General features: G+C 47.2%; 1 protein-coding gene across 1 annotated transcript in view; it reads right to left on the bottom strand.

Moving 5' to 3' along the window:
- Nucleotides 1-3379: 3379 nt before the first annotated feature.
- The window catches only part of LOC139269216 (glutathione hydrolase 1 proenzyme-like), a 122532-nt gene continuing 103436 nt past the window's right edge, over nucleotides 3380-22475 (bottom strand). The window contains 3 exon segments of the mRNA XM_070888308.1: nucleotides 3380-3636; nucleotides 10316-10429; nucleotides 10571-10683. Coding sequence (XP_070744409.1) covers nucleotides 3484-3636; nucleotides 10316-10429; nucleotides 10571-10683 — 380 coding nt within the window. The 3' untranslated portion in view covers nucleotides 3380-3483.

Here is a 22475-nt window from a genome sequence, read left to right as displayed (position 1 = left end):
CAGCACCAGTGCAGATTCACTCACCTCGTGGGCCCCACACGACATCGAGTAGTGTTGTCACCTGGTGTCTCACATCACAAGTGAGCAGGGGCAGATGGTGGAGACGGGGACAGCAGTGAAGACTCCTTGGCAGAGGTCACAGGACGCTCGCAGCTCTGCTCAGCTGCATGCAGGTGCTGAGCCTGGGGGCCATCCAGAAAGAGGGCGATCCTGAAAGTGCAACAAGAAGTGCAGGAGGCTCTGACAGATCTTGCGACCGTGATGTCTGCAAATGTTCAGAGAATGAAGGAGTTCATCTCCAACATGAGCACCACTGTGTCGCAGACGATAGCGATTGTCGGCTCCTCCATGGAAAGGATGGTCATCTGCATGGAGCAGCTAATGTGCCACTCACAGGAGCACATGGTCTCTATGGAGAATAGATGGCAGAGGCTCATAGACCTCCTGTCTAGGAGGGATGTCAGCATAGACGTGAGTCCTCATGGCCCCACTGACGTGCAGCAAGGGCTCCTTCAGATCTGTCAAGGCATCTGAAGCGCACTTTGAACATGCCTATTGCCTGCTCTATGACACATCTGGTGGAAATGTGGCTTTCGTTATATCTCTCCTGGGCCTCGGTACTTGGCCTCCTCAAGGGTGCCATGAGCCATGTCTTCAGTGGATAGCCCTTGACTCCAGTCAGCCAGCCGGAAAGTATGTTTGGAGGAGTGAAGAGTTGAGGGAGGGTGGACTGGTGTAGGATGCAGCTGCCACGGAGTTTGGTGCACACATGCATGATGATCTTCCTATGGTTGCAGACAAGCTGCACATTGAGGGAGTGGAAACCCTTGCAGTTGACAAAGACTCCTGGGCTATGATGGGGTGCCCTGATGGCCACATGTGTGCAGTTGATGACGCCCTGCACCCATGGCAAAGCCGAGCGCCCACTCAGTAACACTGGCTTAATCAGTGGCAAAAGTTGATATAATTGGATGACTTGTTAAACAGGACATTGGTGTCCTGTGTGATGCATCTGTGGGCGGCATATGTCTCCCACAGATCCCTGGAAGAAGCCTGAGGTGAAGGCGTTGATGACATTGGTGACTTTGACAGCCACTGGTAAGACGTGTCCACCCGCTTCTCTGGGCTGCAGGTTTTGTTCGAGCAACGCGCAAATGTCTGTGATGACCTGGCGCGATAACCTGAGCCTCCTTTGGCATTGCTGCTCAGTCAAGTTGAGGAAGCTCATCCTCTGCCTGTATACCCTGTGTTGGGGGTATCCTCTCCGGCGTGTGCAGCCCTGCACTAATGTCCTCTGTCCTGTGCAGCATCATGTGGTTGAGGAGAAGGTTGGTGGTGATGCTGGTGTTGGGGCTCATCGTAATCCGATTCCGAGTATAAACAGCAGCTGTGCTGATATAATAGATGGCATGTCAAGTAGAGATGAGAGAAGCAATCTGTCAATGGAGGGATAGGTTCTACCAATGAGGTGAGACTGGATGGTGACTTTGCTGCAAACACTTGCAGTCTGTAGAAAGCAGTCAGCTGATTGGGAATGCAGTCAGCAACAGCTGCTGCCTGAGGAAAATGGCCAGCTTGAGGTGGAAGCTTTTGTAGTACATTTCATGCTGCCATCTAATCAGCTGGAGCAATGTCACTCAACTCCTGCCTCAGGCTGACAGACATGGTTCCTGAGCTGTGTGAATGACATGGGCAGTCAGGGAAATTTGAAAGGTAGGGAAAAGGGCCCAAGACAGCAAGGTGATAATGATTTGAATTGGGTCGCCCGCCTCTGCCATACTGGCAAATGCGCCTGATGAAAAGGCACTTGGGGGCGCGATGAAGGCGGGTTCCCGACCTGCTCCAATTATTTCAGACTTCCCACCCGACCCGCCTCCGATGGTGTCTGCACGGACCCCAAAAGATTCTGGCCATTGAGTCCATCACAGGCTTGATATAAATGCTCGTATTTAATGTGTGGAACTGATTAACAGTAGAACAAAAACACAAATTGCTGGAAATCTCAGCAGGTCAGGCAGCATCTGTGGGGAGGAAGCAGAGTTAACGTTTTGGGTCGATGACCCTTCGTCAGAACTGGAGAGTGTTCAGAAAGAACACGTTCTTAACAAGCACTGAAAGGGGGAGGGGAAGAAAGAACAAAAGGGAAGGTCTGTGATAGGTTGGAACACAGGAGATATTAGTGACAAAAGGGACGATGGAGCTGAAATAGATAACATGGTATAAAATATTCTGTGTCTCCCTCTCCAGAAGGTGGCAAAAAACCCAATTATCTTCGCTAATATTGACAGGATTGTGGTGATAGGAAGAATTTGAGATGGAGAGAGAAAAAATGATTGTACCTGAGCTGGATTAAAATCCAAATTCTAGAGGTTGAAGGACAACAGTACCACCCTGTCCCCTGAGACAGGTTCAAGTACAGGACTCACAGATAAGCAAAGAACAACTTAGTTTCAAAACTTATTGACATTTTCATAATATAGCAGTGAAATAAAGTTAGTAAAATGATGTACAGCAACACATGAAAATAATTGCAAGAATTACAGTATTTTATGCGAACCTGAGGAAAACATAAACCGAGATATGTTCAAAACCCCTGAGGACAATCATTCTAATATCACACAAGCCATTCAGCCACAGATATAATCGAACATCGTCGGCCAGAGAATGGACTGGGGTGGAAATGGTCACAATGAAGGGAAAGCATTGCGTCCATTGGATGGAACAGGAGCAAGACAGTGGGGAAGAACTTTACCAGAGGTTCTCCTGCTCATCTGCTGTAACTTTGGAAGAAGAGCTAGGGAAAGCCCAGAAAAACATGTAAATGGCATTTGTGCCCATTATCTGGCATTTCTTCCACTGAAGTTATGGTGAACCAGAAATTCACTCCCAGTGTATCTGCCTGGAAAGGCATTGAGAGGTGATCAGCTCCTCACGTGGAACTTGAGTTTCAATCTTGTTACCACTACCAACCCATTGGACAGTCCAGCTTTGAATTCATGGCCGGGAAATTTCTAAACTGATAATCAAACACCAAAAGTAGAAAGGTTTTCCAGTACTTTGATGCTTGGACCTTATAAAAATAAGATTAATAATTGATAATTGACAGAGCACAGCTCTGAACTCAAGGTATCCTCTCCTTGACTAGTGTTGTACTTGGAATAAGGTACCAACCCAAAATGCAATTATTAAAAAAATTATTACATTTAAAATATTTAAAAATGATGAATCTGGATTAGAAGATTGTTGAGCCAATAACTAACTTTGCAACACCCGTCTGGGTCTACTTCAGCAAGATTGGCTTTTGCAGTGTAAAAATATAGTAAATATTAAAAAGAGTGCATTGGAAAAACTTGATAAAAGGATTTGTTTATTGATTATGTTCACACAGTGTGACTCTGGGTTACTCATTCATAAACCTATATACAGTACTGCTCTAAGTATGGACTTCAACACCATTTCAGGTTGGCCGATTGTACGAGCCCATCAGTAACCTGCAGGTTTGCCACCTTTTCGATAGTCTGACTCAGCAAACCATTTTCCTTCTGCTCTGACGATGGCCTGGACCACACCCCCTGATGTAGGCTTGGTTAGAATCTTCAACGTATGGTGCCTCTCTTGCAGGCCTTCTTGTACAGCCTGAAAAACAACACAATAAAGATCAGTAACTACTACCAATTCATTGTCAAAACTGGAATTCAGTTATAAAAAAATCTATACCAGATTTTTCCTGTAATTTACTGATACTGGAATGCTGTAAATGAGGAGAGAATACATTTTATGAGGTTCTGTGCTACTGGTGAGGCCTTGCATACAGTCAACGCATAGGAACAGGAGAAGCCCATTTAGCCCCTCCAGCCTGCTCCACTGTTCAATTAAATCATGGCTGATCTTTACCTCAACTCCATTTACCCACCTTTGATCCAAATTCGTCAATACCTTTACCTAATAATCTATCAATCTCAGACTTGAAAGCTCCAATTGTCCCAGCTTCCAAAGCTTTTTGGGGAAGATAATTCCATATTTCTACTTCCCTTTGTGTGAAAAGCTGCTTGCAGGTTTCGCTCCTGAATGTCTGAGCTCTAATGTTATGTTTATGTCCCCTCATTCTCGATTCCCCTCCAGAGGAAATAGTTGCTCCATATCTACGCCATCAAATTGTTTTAACATTTTAAATACCTCGGTCAGATCACCCCTCAATCTTCTGTACTCACGGAATACAAGCATAGTTTATGCAACCTTTCCTCATAATTTAACCCTCTATGACCCAGCATCATATCAGAAGATGGCGAGCCGTGGACTCACGATGTGTACCAGCTGTAAGAGTGGCCTCACCAGCAACACACAGCCTGGCAACATTTATCCTCGAGTCCACTTTAGGAACCTGGTTAAAGTAATTCTTGACTAACCTTTTTCTAACTCCTGCCATTACCATTTCAATTCGGCCCATCATCCCTTTTGTCTCTCTAATCTCTCCTGCCTTCCACCCTATCACAGACCTTCCCTTTAGTTCTTTCTTCCCCTCCCCCTTTCAGTGCTTATTAAGAATGTGTTCTTTTTGAACATTCGGCAGTTCTGACGAAGGGTCATCGGCCTGAAACGTTAACTCTGTTTTTCTCTCCACAAATGCTGCCTGACCCGCTGAGATTTTCAGCATTTTCTGTTTTTATTTCAGATTCCAGTATTTTGCTTGGCTGACTGTTCTAACCCACTGCAATACCCAATGTGAAAGTGTCACCCAGCCCAGGATGATGGCATGGAAATCTCCTCCCTACTGCTGCAACACTTTGTATCAAATGGGTTTGGGGTTGTCTCAACCCAATGGGCGCGAGGCCACAGCATAATCCGTAATTCACCATAAACTGGTAATCCCACTCCGAATTACTGTCACCTGATTGAAAATTTACATTTTTGAAGACAAAACGAGAGGATTCTGTTGGTCCAGGGTCAGGTACCTGATCTGGGTTCACAATCAGATCCCTGATCTGGGTTCACAATCAGGTCCCTGATCTGGGTTCACAATCAGGTCCCTGATCTGGGTTCACAATCAGATCCCTGATCTGGGTTCACAATCAGGTCCCTGATCTGGGTTCACAATCAGATCCCTGATCTGGTTCACAATCAGATCCCTGATCTGGGTTTGCAATCAGATCCCTGATCTAGGTTCACAATCAGATCCCTGATCTGGGTTCAGAGTCAGATCCCTGATCTGGGTTCAGAGTCAGATCCCTGATCTGGGTTCACAATCAGGTTCCCGATCTGCATTCACAATCAGGTTCCCGATCTGGGTTCACAATCAGATCCCTGATCTGGGTTCACGCCTTTTATTGCAACAAGTGATGATGGCTGTTGGAGAAAGTCAGCTGACCTTATTGCGACCTGTTTTGCCTGATTGTCCTTTGCTCCCTTTCCAGTTAAAGGTTAGATTGAGGCCTGATGAAGCCTCCAGGACATCAGAAAGGAGTTCACATTGCCAGGCAGAAGTGTGGCTGGAATGACCTGGGACACAAGACCAGGCATCTCCCAGCCAGAAGGATGGTGGGAGCTCACATGCATGGCCTCCTATCCTCTGAGCATTTCTGGCAACAGACGCTCTTCCCATGCTGAACACGAGTTCCTTGGTGTATCTCTTTGGCTGTCTGGCTTTCAGACTGGCCAGTTTTGTCAGCACAAATCATTCAGTCTTAACTATGCAGGCCAATACCAGAGCAGGTACAGGCACTATGGAGAAGGCTACTGACTGCAGTGTTAGATAGAGATTGGGATTAGATAACTCCATAGATCAAAGTAGAACTGCTCTTTTTGCTCACTGCTGCAGTTCTCATTGGGGCTAAATATACTGGGCAAGGGGGAGCAGTGACACAGTCCTGGTGTACATTGTTTGGAGCAATTCTTGATAGCGGTGAGTCACATGGCGGGATTTGGTGGGGTAAGCCTGTTACTTGGGACTGGGATTCTTCCCACTCAGCTCCAAACACCGCAAACTCTCTTCAATCTTCGGTCTGTGATGAATTGGTTTATCACAGCTGATAGTGGTGTTATGATGATGGTAATCTTAATTGAACAAGCACCAGGAAGCTTAGCAGAATTCTGAGCTCGTAGCCTGTGTGATTTTAGTCAATTAAACTCCAGCAGTGCCCATTGCACAGTGAGAGTCCCTAAGCTTTGACACTTGCCAATTTGGGCTTAGGTTCTACAAGCGTAAGTGTGATTTAACCCTATGGGAGAAAACCCGCGCTTTTCATGTCAATTGAAATGATGTAGATTTCTCTACACTTAAAAAGTAATGTATTGGCTGTGAAGCATTTTGGGACAGCCCAAGGTTATTTTGTTCTTTATTTGAACTTCATGCTGATGGGATTCTTATGTCACACAGCTGGCCATAAACAATGACTAGGTAGAAACAGTGCATTTCACATAACACTGAGCCAGAATAACAATGGGGCCACTGGCAGAAGGAGAGGGTTTCACCACGAAATACACTGCATTTTAGAGCACCTCTGTACAGAATACTTGGTTTATGGAGAAATAATATCCCTGTACACAATAGGAGCAATTTGTAATACTGGCACTCTCTGAAAATGGACAAAAATTCAGGATGTATAACGTGATGTGCACTTCCAACTGGCACCATTACATTTTCCTTCCATTCTCATTGCTAAAAAGAGAGTGTACTTTGGACTTTGATCCTTCAAAAGGCGAGGCTGCTTCTTCAATCGGCATCTCTACTGTGGTCTATTGGTACAAAGTTGCACCACACGGGGAATGGAAAGGGAAATATTTCGCAAAGGCTGCAGTATATTCACTGTCAGCAAATTAAGCAAACTCGATAGGTATTTCATAGAGATAGGAAGGATGCTGAAAGGTGCGGATAAAAAGAGATCTAGGGATTCCTGAACGTGAGTGTTCAGGTAAACAAAACCATTAAAAAACAAGTGCTGTGGGTTTTATGAATAGGAAAATAGGGCTAGAAATTTGGGTCGTTTGCACCTCCTGTTAGTGGGGGCGCTATCGCAGTGCAAATGACTTTTTGTCCAGGCGCAGCGCGGCGGGAGTTTAGCGGTGACGGTAACCAATAGCGGCCCACTCCACTGCGCTGATGTGCGCCGCGCCCCATTTTCACCCTGGACCCTGAATTAGGTATCGCCCCCTGAAGCTGTGCCGGTCGATGCCAGCGACAGTTTCAGGGGAAGTGAACCAGGAGGCAGGGACCCTGGGGGTGAAATTTAAAGGAAGGTTGTCAGCCATGTCGTAATAAAATGTTGCCATTTTCCCGAGCGTCCCGTTGGCACTTGGAATGCAGGATCTGGGCCGCGATCTGTCACCCCGCTCGTGCCCCAGAGAGGAAGTGGACCACATTATTCTGCACTCCACTTCCTCTCAGGGGCGGTAACCCCAATTTCGAGAGCGGGGTGGGACTCAGCACAAAAAGTCCCACCTCGCGGATGTTACCGCCCACAAATGGGACGCAACGGAATTTTCCCCGATAGTGTACATACAGAAAGGAGTAATAACACAATGTTGCTCCAAGCATCGTTTCGGCCACAGTTACAATACTGTGTGGGGTTTTCAGCATCACGTTATAGAAAGGACATTGAAGCCGGAGAGAGCATTCAGCATAGATTCATCAGGGTGATGCCAGGGATGGGAAGCTATCTCCAAATTTGCAGATGACACTAAACTGGGTGGTGGTGTGAGCTGTGAGGAGGATGCTAAAAGGCTGCAGGGTGACTTGGACAGGTTAGGTGAGTGGGCAAATGCATGGCAGATGCAGTATAATATGGATAAATGTGAGGTTATCCACTTTGGTGGCAAAAACACAAAGACAGAATATTATCTGAATGGCAGTAGATTAGGAAAAGGGGAGGTGCAACGAGACCTGGGTGTCATGGTACATCAGTCATTTAAAGTTGGCATGCAGGTACAGCAGGTGGTGAAGAAGGCAAATGGCATGTTGGCCTTCATAGCTAGGGGATTTGAGTATAGGAGCAGGGCGGTCTTACTACAGTTGTACAGGGCCTTGGTGAGGCCTCACCTGGAATATGGTGTTCAGTTTTGGTCTCCTAATCTGAGGAAGGATGTTCTTGCTATTGAGGGAGTGCAGCGATGGTTCACCAGACTGATTCCCGGGATGGCAGGACTGACATATGAGGAGAGACTGGATCGACTAGGCCTGTATTCACTGGAGTTTAGAAGGATGAGAGGGGATTTCATAGAAACATATAAAATTCTGACGGGACTGGATAGGTTAGAGGCAGGAAGAATGTTCCTGATGTTGGGGAAGTCCAGAACCAGGGGACACAGTCTAAGGATAAGGGGTAAGCCATTTCGGACTGAGATGAGAAACTTCTTCACCCAGAGAGTTTTTAACCTGTGGAATTCCCTCCCAGAGAGTTGTTGATGCCAGTTCATTGGATATATTCAAGAGGGGGTTAGATATGGCCCTTATGGCTAAAGGGATCAAGGGGTATGGAGAGAAATCAGGAAAGGGGTACTGAGGTGAATGAACAGCCATGATCTTATTGAATGGTGATGCAGGCTCAAAGTGTCGAATGGCCTACTCCTGCACCTATTTTCTATGTTCTATGTTATGAGGAGAGGCTTGAGATTCTGCGGCTATTTGGGAAGGTTAAGAGGAGATTATAGGAGAGGCTTTTAATATTATGCAGGGCTTTAAGAGAGTTAATGAGGAAATACTCTGGTTGTTACTATGGGCCCAAGTTTCCACATGATTTGCACCTGATTTTTAGGAGCAACTGGTGGAGAACGGACTATCTTAGAAATCGCAATTCTCCACATTTTTTTTTCTGCAGTTCTAGTCAGGTAGAACAGTACCACTTTGGAACAGAATTTTTTCTTCAAAAGGGGCGTGTCCGGCCACTGACACCTGATTTGAAAGTTTCCACAGTGAAAATGTACTCCAAACTAAGTTAGAATGGAGCAAGTGAAGATTTTTGTAGAACTGAAAAAACCTGTTCTACACATTAAAAAATCAGGCGTAGGTTACAAATTAGGCGTCCAGAACGAGGTGGTGGGGGGAAGGGAAGTCATTAAATTCTACAATAAATCCTTATTTATACTTATACAAATATTATACAAATAAATCCAACCTGAATAAAAATTTATAAGCAAAGAAAAGATTAAATAAACCATCTTCCTACCTGTGTGAAAGTGCTTCAATGGTGCACCATTCAATGGAGAATGCTGCAGCAAGCCTCACAAAACGAGGGAGCCGTTCCCGAACGCGGGGGGAAGAGGCCGTTCCAGATGGCCGACCGACCGAACGCGGGGGGGGGGAGGGAGGAGGCCATTCCAGACGGCGGGAGGGAGGGAGGGAACCGACCGCCGACCGAACGTGGGGGAGGGGGGGGGAAGGAAGCCGTTCCAGACGGCGGGGAGGGACCCGACCGACCGAACGCAGGGGGGGGCCGTTCCAGACGGCGGGAGGGAGGGAGGGAAGGAAGGAGACAGAAGGCTGCAGGAAGCCTCAGAAATTGAGGAGCCATTTCCCGAGGGCAAAAGGGGGAGGTCGTCGGGAAACGGCTGCCTCAACTTTCTGAGGCTTCCTGCAGCCTTCTCAGTGCTGATGGCAATGTGCTTTTATTAAAAAATGTTCAAAAACTAAACAGCTACAAAGAACTACAAAAATGGCCGAGTGCTAATGTTTCCTTCACACTGCGCGGGCGTGAACACTCCAACGCGCACGTGCAGCGTTGCCGGCAGGAAACAAACTAATTTAAATAGTACCAGCCCCTCCCACTTACAAAATCGGCGCGAGTGTAGGCTCCGCCCCCCATGTCGCCGCGCCAAACAGACAAGGAGCTGCAGGGCGCTCCAGAATCGCGAGTTTTTTTTCCGGCGCCGTTTTAGGCGCGAAAAACGGGCGCCCAGCTCGGAGGAGCGCCCGTTTTTTATCGTGTGGAAACTTGGGCCCTAAGAGTGGAGAAAGGTTAGGAGTAATTGAGACAGAGACCATTGCTTCTTTTAAGGGAAGTTTGGATAAATATTTGAAACCGGGGAAGATACAGGGCTGTGGGGAGAGTGTGGCATAGTGTAATTCGTTTTGAATTGCTCTGGCAAAGAGCTGGCACAGACATGATGGGCTGCTGAGTTGTAAACTTGTGAGTTTCGATGGTAATAGAATAGTGTATGGGATTGTTGAGACTTTTGAAACAGTCATATTCCTTGCATTGTATATTGTTTGCTCCGTTACAGTGAAACGGAAGGGGGAACACAACTGACTTGACCCCTATGGAAACATCAGCCAATATCCAGCCCATACACATGTGCCCATACACAACACAACACATATACCAACCTTCTCCACAGTTTTCTCAACATCAGTCACATTGGGGAATAGTTGATTGTGAACTCTAGGTTCAGTCACAGCTCTCTTAACATGGTAATTAAGCCACAAGATATTCATTATCACCTAGAAATACAAGAGGAACAGTGAATGAGTCAAACAATAAGACTAGCTTCTCAACAAAATAATCTCCTGGTGTTTCTTTCCCCTCTGGTTCCCGATTATTCAGTGTTGAAGATCATATTCCTTTATACCATTAGTACGTACCAGAGCAGTTGCTGTGGTGATCTTTGTTCCTCCTGAGGCTCCCACCACTATCTTCACTGATTTGTTTTTGTCAAGTATAATGGCAGGGCACATAGAGGATAGGGGTGTCTTACCTATTGAGAAAAGAATACTGTTAAAAGTGATATTCCGACACTGTGTAGGAACGCGTTGATTAAATGTTATATGGAACACTGGAGCAACATGGAATCACAGAATAGTTCAGCACAAAAGGAGGCCATTCGGCCCATCGAGTCTGCACCGGCTCTTTCGAAGAACAATCCAGTTTGTCCCACTCCCCCACTCTTTTCCTATATCCCTGCAAATGTTCTCCTTCAACTATTTATCTAATTCCTTTTTGAAGGCTACTATTGAATCTGCCACCTTCAAAGATTTGTGCACAAACACCCCCTTTAAAACTGTACCATTTAGCATGTATGGTCTCTCCTCATTCTTCCAGCCAAAATCTATCACCTTGCACTTCTCTGTGTTGAATTTGAACAGCTATGTGTCTGCCCATTCCACCAGCCTGTCTATGTCCTCTTGAAGTCTATTACTATCTTCCTCATGGTTTACAACACTTCCAGGTTATGTGTCATGTGCAAATTTGAAATTGTGCCCTGTACCCCCAAGTCCAAGTCATTAATGTACTGTATATCAAAAACAGCAGTGGTCCTAGTACCTAACCTTGGGGAACGCCCCTGTATTCCTCCCGCCAGTCCGAAAAACAGCCATTCTCCACAACTCTCTGTTTTCTGTCCTTTAGACAATTTTATATCCATGCTACTACAGCCCCTTGTATCCCATGGGTATCAATTTTACTAATAAGCCTAATATGTGCTACTTTATCAAAACCTTTTCAAAGTCCATATACACAACATTAACTGCACTGCCCTCACCCACCCTTTCTATACCTCATCAGAAAACTCCATCAAATTAGTCAAACATGATTTCCCCTCAACACCTCTGTGCTGGTTCTCCTTTATTAGCCCGTGCTTGTCCAAGTGGCTGTTAATCTTCTCCCAGATCATTGCTTCTAAAAGCTCACCACCGATGTTAAACTGGCCTGTAATTGCCGGATTTATCCTTTCCCCCTTTTTTGAACAAGGGTGTAACATTTGCAATCCTCGAATCCTTTGGCATTACCTCAGTATCAAAGGAGGGCTGGAAGATTGTGGCCAGAACCTCTGCAATTTCTACCCTTACTTCCCTCAGCAACTTAGGGTGCATCCAGTCCGGACAGGGTGACTTATCCACTTTAATTACCACTAGCCTGTCTAGTACCTCCTCTTTTATCTATTTTTATCCCATCCAATATCCCAATATCCTCCTCACTTACCATAGCTTTTGGAAAGTCCTCTTCCTTAGTAAACACTGATGCAAAATACTTATTTAATACCTCAGCCATTCCTTCTGCCTTCACCAATAGATCTCCATTTTGGTCCCTAATCAGCCCCACCGCTCCTCTGACAACTCTTTTACTGTTAAAATGTCTATAGATGACCCTTGGATTCCCCTTTATGTCAGCATCTGTTCGGTGAAACCACTTTAATTACCATGTGGGCAATAGTGCCACTAGGTGATGCATTCCCAAGGTCCCAGGTTCAAACCCTGGTTTGTGCTGTGTTAGCTGATATCAGCCAGGAATGCATTTGAGTTTTACAACTAGCCTCAATGTCTCTGGATTAGGGGCAAGAAAATCAGGCCGGTGTTTCACATCTTAATCTTAAAATTAGAGCTAGGCCATTCAGGAGTGAAACAGGAAACACTTTTCACACAAAGGGTAATGGAAATCTGGAACTCTCCCTAAAAGGCTGTGGGTGCTGGGGGCCAATTGGAGCTTTCAAGACTGAGATCGATAGATTTTTGTTAGGTAAGGGCATCAAGGGATATGGAGCAAAGGTGGGTAATTGTCGTTGAGGGGCAGATCAGCCATGATCTAGTTTAAAGCAGAATGGGCCTGAAGGGCTGAAAGGCCTCCTCCTGTTCTTAATGTTACAATCTGAGTGACTTTTAATGACCACTGCTGTAAAAGTGGTCACCACAGAGTGTCTTAAACGAGTGCACTTAAACAGAGTGGTGAAACCAGGGAACTTGGAGAGAGTGGGAATTCGGAGAATAGAGAGGGAAGGAGGTGCTGCTTTTTCCTCCAAAATGTGGAGTGCTTTGTGTTACAGGTAAATATTTAATGTCATCTACCTAGAACTTAAACTAGATCTGGTAATTAATTATAAATTAAACTGTAAACTAAGTTAATTAAATACATAAACTTTACTTACCTAAATAATTAAAACAAGGTTATAAAGGGATGATAGTGCAGGTAATGTGCCACAACTGCAGCATGTGGGAGTTTGTGGAGAGCATTGCGATCCCGGGATAACCCGTCTGCAGTACGTGTCTCCATCTCAAGGAACTTCAGCTCAGAGTTGTTAAGCTGGAGTCTGAGATGCAGACACTGTGGGGATCAGGGAGGAGGAGAGGTACCTGGACACTTTGATCCAGGAGGCAGTCACATCCCTTAGGTTAGGTAGTGGTGCAGGTCTGGTTAGTGATCAGAGACAGGAGGGTGTGACTGCAACTCAGGCAGGCAAGGAGACCCCAGGTGCAGTGCTGGAGGAGCCTTGGCATTTGTCCTTGTCCAACAGGTATGAGGTTCTTGCTGTCTGTGTGGATGAGGGCAAAGTCTGCAGGATGGATGAGCAAACTGATCATAGCACCATGGTGCAGGAGGCCATTCAAGTGGGGGGAGTGAAAAGGAATGTTGTAGTGATAGGGGACAGTAAGTCAGGAGGATAGATACGGTTCTCTGCAGTCACAATTGGGAGTTCCGAAGGTTGTGTTGCCTGCCCGGTGCCAGGGTTCAGGATATCTCCTTGCGGTTGGAGAAGAACTTGGAGTGGGAGTGGGAGGGGGAGGATCCAGTAGTTGTGCTCCACATAGGAACCAACGACATCGGTAGAACTAGGAATGAGGTTTTGCTGAGAGAGTTTGAGGAGCTAGGTTCCAAATTAAAAAAGCAGAATCTCAAATGTAATAATCTCTGGATTGTTACTGCAGCCACGCGCAGATTGGCAGAGGGACAAACAGATCAGAGATTTAAATGCGCAGCTTAAAGAGTGTGCGGGAAGAAAGGTGTTTGATTCATGGGGCACAAGTACTGGGGAAAGAGGGAGCTGTTCTGTTGCGAAAGTTAAACCAGGCTAGGACCAGTGTCTTGGCAAATCAAATAACTAGGGCTGTAGATAGGGCTTTAAACTTAAAAAAAAGGGGGGGTGTGGTGAATAGTACGCTCATAATAAAGGTGGAAACTGAATACAGTGTACAATGAGCAAGTGTGACCTCAGCTCCTTTTAATAAGATTCCAGAGTGCAGGTACCTCGTGGGTGGCCTGCTTATATACTGTGCCCCCAAGGGATGCTGGGATCCCTTGGCACTCCAACAGATGGGCCCTCTGTCAGGTGTGATGCAGGTTACAAAGGGTTAAATACATAGCATCATTCCCCCATGAAGTCAACAGTACACTTATTTACAAGGTGAGACGATCTGGGGCTTTACGCTCCCTTGTCGATCGTCTCGGTACAGATGTGGGTGTGGGTGGGTTGGTCAGTTCTTCACTGGGCTTTTGGGCAGCTGGCCTTGCTGGGCAGCTGGGGATGATGAGTTTGGTTCTGTGGTCAACCATGATGTCAGTTGCCACTTGTGTGTGTGTTGGAGGGTCAAAGTTGGTGGTGACCTCTTCAGGTTGTTCGTAGCTGTTGGTGAACCGCAATTTGATTTGGTCCAAATGTTTTTTCTGCATTTGTCCATTGGCCAATTTCACCTGAAAGACTCTACTCCCCTCTTTGGCTATGACCGTGCCAGCGAGCCATTTGGGACCATGTCCATAATTGAGCACAAACACAGGATCATTGATCTCAATATCGCATGACAAATTTGCGCGGTCATGGTATATACTTTGTTGATGCCACTTGCCCTCCACGTGATCATGGAGATCAGGGTGGACAAGAGAGAGCCTTGTTTTGAGCACCCTTTTCATGAGCAGCTCGGCTGGGGGAACCCCGATGAGTGAGTGGGGTCTGGTGTGGTAGCTGAGCAGCACTCGGGACAGCCGGGTCTGCAGGGAGCCTTCCGACACACGTTTCAAGCTTTGCTTGATGGTCTGAACTGCCCGTTCTGCCTGGACGTTGGGTGCAGGCTTGAACGGGGCAGATGTGACATGTTTGATCCCGTTGCGGGTCATGAAATCCTTGAATTCAGCACTGGTGAAGCACGGCCCATTGTCGCTGACTAGGACATCGGCCAAACCGTTCTTAGCAAACATGGCTCGTAGGCTTTCAATGGTGGCCGTGGATGTGCTTACAGACATTACTGCACATTCAATCCATTTTGAGTAAGCGTCCACGACAACTAAAAACATTTTGCCTAGAAATGGGCCTGCATAGTCTACATGGATTCTCGACCACGGTTTTGAGGAACTTAGCGGTGCCTCTCTGGGTGCATTGCTCAGCTGAGAGCAAGTGTTGCACTGGCGCACGCATGACTCTAAATCTGAGTCGATGCCGGGCCGCCACACATGGGATCTGGCTATGGCTTTCATCATTACGATGCCTAGGTGGGTGTTGTGCAGTTCACATATGAATGTGTCTCTGCCTTTCTTGGGCAAGACCAGGCGATTGTCCCACAATAGACAGTCCGCCAGCAGGGGCAACTCGTCTTTGCATCTGTCAAACGGCTTAATCGCCTCCTGCACATCCACTGGGACACCAGACCAGCTCCCATGGAGGACACAGTTGTTTTTACCAAGGACAGTAAAGAATCCTGGCTGGTCCAGATCCTGATCTGGTGGGCCGTAACGGGGGACTTCTCGTTCTCGTATGCCTCCATGACCATGAGCAAATCCGCTGGCTGTGCCATTTCCACCCCGATGGTGGACAATGGCAGCCGACTGAGAGCATCTGCACAGTTCTCTGTGCCCTGTCTGTGGTGGATTACATTATTGTATGCCGACAGCGTGAGTGCCCATCTTTGGATGCGGGCAGAGGCATTGGTATTAATTCCTTTGCTCTCAGAGAACAGCAATATGAGCAGCTTGTGATCAGTTTCAAGCTCAAACTTGAGGCCAAATAAGTACTAGTGCATTTTTTTTACCCCATAGACGCATGCCAGAGCCTCTTTTTCAATCATGCTGTAGGCCCTTTCAGCCTTGGACAAACTTCTGGACGCATAAGCGACCGTTTGCAAAATCCCCGCTTCATTAGCCTGTTGTAACACACATCCGACCCCGTATGATGACGCATCGCAAGCTAGCACTAATCGTTTACAAGGGTTGTACAGGACAAGCAGTTTATTAGAACCCAACAGATTTCTGGCTTTCTTAAAGGCAGCCTCATGTGAATTCCCCCATACCCAGTCGTCTCCCTTGTGCAGTAGCACATGTAGGGTCTCTAGCAAGGTGCTTAACCCAGGTAGGAAATTACCGAAATAGTTAAGAAGTCCCAGGAACAACCGCAGCTCCATCACGTTCTGTGGTCGCGGCGAGTTCTTGATAGCCTCCGTTTTGGCGTTGATGGGTCTGATGCCGTCTGCTGCGATTCTCCTTCCAAAGAACTTGACGTTCTGTGCCAGGAAAACACACTTCGAGCATTTCAACCTGAGCCCCACGCGATTCAACCGACTAAGAACCTCTAGATTCTTCAAGTGCTCCTTGGTGTCCTGACCTGTAACCAGTATGTCGTCCTGGAAGACCACTGTGCGAGGAACCGACTTTAGCAGGCTCTCCATGTTCCGCTGGAAGATCGCCGCTGCTGACCGAATCCCGAACGGGCACCGGTTGTAGATAAACAGACCTTTGTGCGTGTTGATGCAGGTGAGGCCTTTTAAAGACTCCTCCAGCTCCTGCGTCATGTAGGCCGAGGTCAGGTCCAGCTTGGTGAGCATCTTTCCTCCAGCCAGGGTCGCAAATAGGTCGTCTGCCTTGGGTAGCGGGTACTGGTCCTGTAGCGAAAAGCGGTTAATTGTTACTTTATAGTCCTCACAATTCTAACCGTGCCTTCCTCCTTGAGGAGTGGGACAATCAGACTGGCCCAGTCATTGAATTCTACCGGCGCGATGATGCTTTCACGTTGCAACCTGTCCAGTTCAATTTCTACTTTTTCACGCATCATGTACGGTACCGCCCGATACTTGTGGTGAATGGGTCATGTATCGGGAACCAAATGGATCTGCACTTTCACCCCCGAAAAGTTTCCAATGCCAGGCTCAAACAATGAGGGGAACTTGTTCAGAACCTGGGTACATGAGGCGTCGTCGACAGATGAAAGTGCTCAGATGTCATCCCAGTTCCAGTGGATTTTTCCCAGCCAGATTCTGCCTAACAATGTGGGGCCATCCCCTGGTACATTCCACAGCGGGAGTTCATGTACTGCTCCGTCATAGGAGACTTTGACTTCTGCACTGCCAATTACAGGGATTAGTTTCTTGGTGTAAGTCCTTAGTTTGGTGTGAATGGGGCTGAGCTTGGGCCTGTGTGCCTTTTTGCCCCACAGTCTGTCGATGGCCTTTTTACTCATTATGGACTGACTTGCCCCCGTGTCCAGCCCCATAGATACTGGAATACCGTTCAGTTCAACTTTTAACATTATTGTTAGGCATTTCGTAGTGAATGTGTGTACCCTGTACACTTCTGCCTCCTCAGTACGAGTCTCCAATACAGCCTGATCCACAGTAGATCGATCTTCTTCTGCAACGTGGTGGTTTGCAGGGTTTGCAGCTCGCCTGCATATTCGTTGGAGGTATCCCATTGTTAACATAGAAACATAGAAAATAGGTGCAGGAGTAGGCCATTCAGCCCTTCGAACCTGCACCACCATTCAATAAGATCATGGCTGATCATTCTCTCAGTACCCCTTTCCTGCTTTCTATCCATACCGCTTGATCCCTTTAGCTGTAAGGGCCATATCTAACTCCCTCTTGAATATATCCAATGAACTGGCATCAACAACTCTCTGCAGCAGGGAATTCCACAGGTTAACAACTCTCTGAGTGAAGAAGTTTCTCCTCATCTCAGTCCTAAATGGCCTACCCCTTATCCTAAGACTGTGTCCCCTGGTTCTGGACTTTTCCAACATCGGGAATATTCTTCCCGCATCTAACCTGTCCAGTCCTGTCAGAATCTTATATGTTTCTATGAGATCCCCTTTCATCCTTCTAAACTCCAGTGTATAAAGGCCCAGTTGATCCAGTCTCTCCTTATATGTCAGTCCAGCCATCCCTGCAACCATTGCATGCAGACTGCTTAAAGTGGCATTGATGGAGCCTACGATCACCTCTGCAGCGCCAACAGGGTGCTAACTGCCTCGCATTAACAATTGATGGCAGACTCTGGGTTATCTGAGGTCATGCAGCAGCCGGCGTGTACATTCTGTCATGTAGATTTCTGCTCGAGACCGACGTTACTTTATGCACAGTACTGGCCTAAACTTCTTTATTTTGTGAAATCTGCTTGGTGTTGTCGCTGGTGGACATAAATGCCTGGGCTATTGTTATGGCTTTACTTAGATTCAGAGTTTCTACAGTCAACAATTTGTGAAGGATTGTCTCGTGTCCGATGCCCAGTACAAAAAAGTCTCTGAGCATTTGTTCTTGGATTCCCTCAAATTCACAATGTCCTGCGAGGCGTCTTAGTTCGGCGTCGTAGCTCGCCACTTCCTGGCCCTCCGATCGTTGACACGTCTTGAACTGGTATCTCGTCATCAAAACGCTTTCCTTAGGATTTAGGTGCTCCCGGACCAGCGTACACAATTCCTCGTTGGATTTCTCTGTTGGTTTTGCTGGGGCCAGGAGATTCTTCATGAGGCCATAGGTTGTTGCCCCACAGACAGTTGGGAGGATTGCTCTTCATTTGGTGGCGTTCCCGTCCCCTTCCAGCTCGTTGGCCACGAAGTATTGGTCGAGTCTCTCCATGAAGGCCTCTCAATCGTCCCCTTCTAAGAACCTCTCCAGGATGCTGACTGTTCTTTGCATTTTCGCACGGTTGTTCGTCACCGATTGGTATGCTCATAATAAAGGTGGAAACTGATAACTGTGTACAATGAGCAAGTGTGACCTTAGCTCCTTTAATAAGATTTCAGAATGCGGGTAATTCGTGGGTGGCCTGCTTATATACTGTGCTCCCAAGGGATGCTGGGATCCCTTGGGACTCCAACAGATGGGCCCTCTGGTGGTCAGGTGTCATGCAGCTTACAAAGGGTTAAATACATAACAGGTCAGGTGAGGGAAAATTTAGAAATCTAAGGAGAAAAGTCAAGGCCAATGGAGCAGTGTAGCGATTTAGGTAAAGATAAGCAGTGTGACGGGAAGGGACAGAGAGTTTAAAGGTAATTATGCATCACTGAATAAAATGCAAGCAAGAACTAATGTTAAAAAGTCAAAATTAAAGTCTCTTTAATGGAATGCATGAAGCATTCATAACAGGGATGAATTAGTGGCACAAATCTTGATATAATAGCCATTAGAGAGACACGGTTGTAGGTGACCAGGATTGGGAACCAAGTATTCCAGAGTAATTGATGGATCAAAAGACAGGCAGACTGGAACAGGAGCGGGGGAGGAGGGGGGGGATGGTTGGGGTGGTGTAGCCTTGATAATTAAGGATGACAGAAGGATAGTAATGAGAAAGGATCTCGGCTCAGAAGATCAGGAAGTAGAATCAGGATAGGTGGGGATAAGAAAAAACAAGGGACAGAAAACAGTGGTGGGAGTAGTTTATAGGACCCCTGACAGTAGCTATACCATTGGACAGAGTATTAATCAAGTAAAAATAGGAGCCTGTAACAAAGTTAATACAATAATCGTGGGGGACTTAATCTGCATATAGATTGGGCAAATCAATTGGCAAAGGTAGTCTGGAGGACGAGTTCATGGAATGCATTCGAGACACTTTCCTAGAATAATATGTCAGGGAACCAACCAGGCGACAGGCTATTTTAGACCTTGTTTTGTCCAATGAGACAGGCTAAATTAGTAATCTTATCGTAAAGATTCTGTGGTGTATGCAACACTCAAATCACTGACTCCACACAGTCTGGTGTTGTAGTAACTGCTGTGACCTTAGTCCTTAATTGTGCAACTCCAGAGTGCTTCTCAGGTGTGGTGGGCAGCCTTTTATACCCTGTCTTGCAGATATTTTCAGGTCTCCCACCACAGCGCCCTCTGTGGCGCACCATTGTACTTATACATTTAATGTACCTGGACAGTACATAACATCTCACTCCCCCCACAGTTCCAAAGCCATTGTCGGTAACCTCGGCCTTATTCGTCCTGGTTGATTTGTGAGTGTGAGTCCATGACCATCCACTTTCCTCTTCTCCCCATGTGGAGATTATGCTTGTGATCAGGTGCAAGCATGTGGCGTTTGCAGTCCTTACATGGGTGATGAAGTACACGAGCATAACCTCCAACAGAAAGCAGGTATACATAGACGGTACATTTGTATGGTACAGATAATATATGGTACAGATGTTATGTCAAAAGGTTGCAGGTACACGGAACAGTTATTTAATCCCAGCTCCTCTGGATGAGGTACGGTGGTGATATACTGCCCCTTTTTCCCTGAGGTAATGGGCTGCGCTGAGACAGGGTATCGCAACTAGTGCATTGCCTCTGTTCTCAGAAAGTAGTCACCTTAGCGGCTCATCTGCAGCCGCTGAACCAGTGGATGAATCATATAAATCGAAAATCGCATTAGTCCATTAGTCATGTTAGTCACGGATTCATTACCCTTTTACTTGTACCTCGTGGTATTAACTCTTTTCGTAATTCATATTCATTATTTTAAACATAGTAACCATTCAGCATTAAAATATTAACTCTTATCATAAATCCGTCATCCTACAATCACTTTGCTCATTTAGACTCGCTCTTGCCTTACAAAAGTCTCTGTGGGGACCGCCAATGGCGTAAGGCCCTTTTAAGACTCCCGGGTGCATTTCCCTTTTAAGGCGCCATCTTGTGTTTTCCACGAGGCTACTACTGGGTGCCGCCATTTTAGTTGCTCTGCTTGCCTTTCTCTGCAGAACTCTGCTGCCATGGGGCTCCCACCATCTTGAGCTCACTGGTGTGACGTTTTTCTCTCTTCGTGCAGTTGTGGATGGAGCTTAAAGAAGGAATAGAAGGAGTCTGTAATATGCAGTGCCTCACGGGGTTCCTCTTCAAGCCTCAAAGGCAGATTCTTTGCGTATCAATTGCCACGAGACGTTAACACTGCAGAGGAATCGGGGGCCAAGTTTTTTTTTACCATTATTTATTTTCTTCTGCTGTCATTGTTCCTGCTTCAGTGTCAGTAACAGCCCTTGGAAATAGAAACAGAACATTCTGGAAATACTCAGCAGGTCAGGCAGCATCTAGCTTGTCCTTGATCTTGCTTACGTCTCGGTTACCTGCTCCATACCGGCCTTGCGGTATGTGAGTCCCAGTCTGAGTCGAAGTCTGTCTCGGTTGGAAGAGCAAGGCTCAGCTCCTCTTGACGTTCCGTTGTAGTCCCCGCTCCTCTCGTTGTCCCCGTAACTGCCGCCTCTCCTGCGGCCGCCGTAGCCGCCACCACCGTAGCCGCGACCGCCGCCTGACTTTTTCTCTGCGTGGGCCCCCTGCACTTGCCGGCCATCGGTGGATTTCCCACTCATCGCCTGCAGCGCCCCGCCGGTTTGCACCTCAGTGATCGGCCCGTACTTACAAAATTCCTCTTCCCGGGTCTGCTTGTCTGTGTGGGGATTTAAACTGCCGAGTAACTGCTTCTTTCTCCTCCAGCTCGGTCGGCGCTGCTCTTTGGGAACCCGGGGGACAGCGGTCTGTGGAGGAATGAAGTCTTCCCAGCTCCCACGGACCGTCCCCATCCACCTCCTGCTGAGTAGCGTCGGCCCATCGCCTGCAATGACCCACAAAGGTAAACCGTGCGTCTCGCCCCCGTGAGATACCTGCACATCCGCTCTGCCAAGAACAGGTATCAGTTCCTTGGTGTAGGTACGCAGCTTCGCCGTGACCGGGACCAGCTTGGGTCGTGCAGCTGGGTTAACCCACAGTTTTTCAAAAGTTTCCTGACTCATCAACGACAGACCCGATCCAGTGTCCACTTCCATACTCACTGGGACTCTGTTAATCTTGACTTCCATAATCACTGGGGGCGAATCGTCGGTACATGTGTACAGTCCAAACGTATCATCATCTTCTGCCTGCTCCTCGCTGGGATCCTCTACCATCTCCTCAGCCACACGGTGAGTCAGGTTTCTTTTACACATACGCTGAAGGTAGCCTTTCGTGTGGCAGGTATTGCACGTATACTCCGCAAACCTGCACCGGTGAGCCCCATGGCTTCCTCCACAGCGCTAGCATGGTGCTACTCGATTAACCCCCCTCGGCGGACTCTGAGTTCCAGGACCCCGAGGTCCATGCTCCCTGCCCTGGGCAGAGCCATGTTCTGCAAGTTTTGTCCGTGGCGGGCGCTATTCTGTGGACAGTGCCTGCCGGGTTCGAGACTGTGTGGATCATCTGCTTGGTGCTGCAAGTCGAGGTCATAAATGCTCGGCTGATGGCGATGGCTTGCTTCAGGGTGACTGTAGGTTCAGTGGATAGCAGCTTGTGAAGGAGACCCTCATGGCCAATCCCCATAACAAAAACGTCTCGCAACGCCTTGTCAAGGTGTGTGCCAAAATCACACACATCGCGAGTCTCCTGAGGTCCGCAGCATATTTGGTGACATCCTGGCCCTCAGGTCTGCAGTGATGGTAAAATTTGTATCTGGCTGTGAGGATGTTCTCCTTTGGTTTCAGTTGGTCACGAATGAGTTCGATCAGCTCCTCGTATGACTTGTCCCTGGCGCTCGCGGGTGCCAGCAAATCCCTGACGAGACAGTAAA

Source organism: Pristiophorus japonicus, chromosome 8 (assembly GCF_044704955.1).
Source record: "Pristiophorus japonicus isolate sPriJap1 chromosome 8, sPriJap1.hap1, whole genome shotgun sequence".
Lineage (NCBI taxonomy): Eukaryota > Metazoa > Chordata > Chondrichthyes > Pristiophoridae > Pristiophorus > Pristiophorus japonicus.
This window is presented reverse-complemented; position numbering and strand designations above follow the sequence as displayed.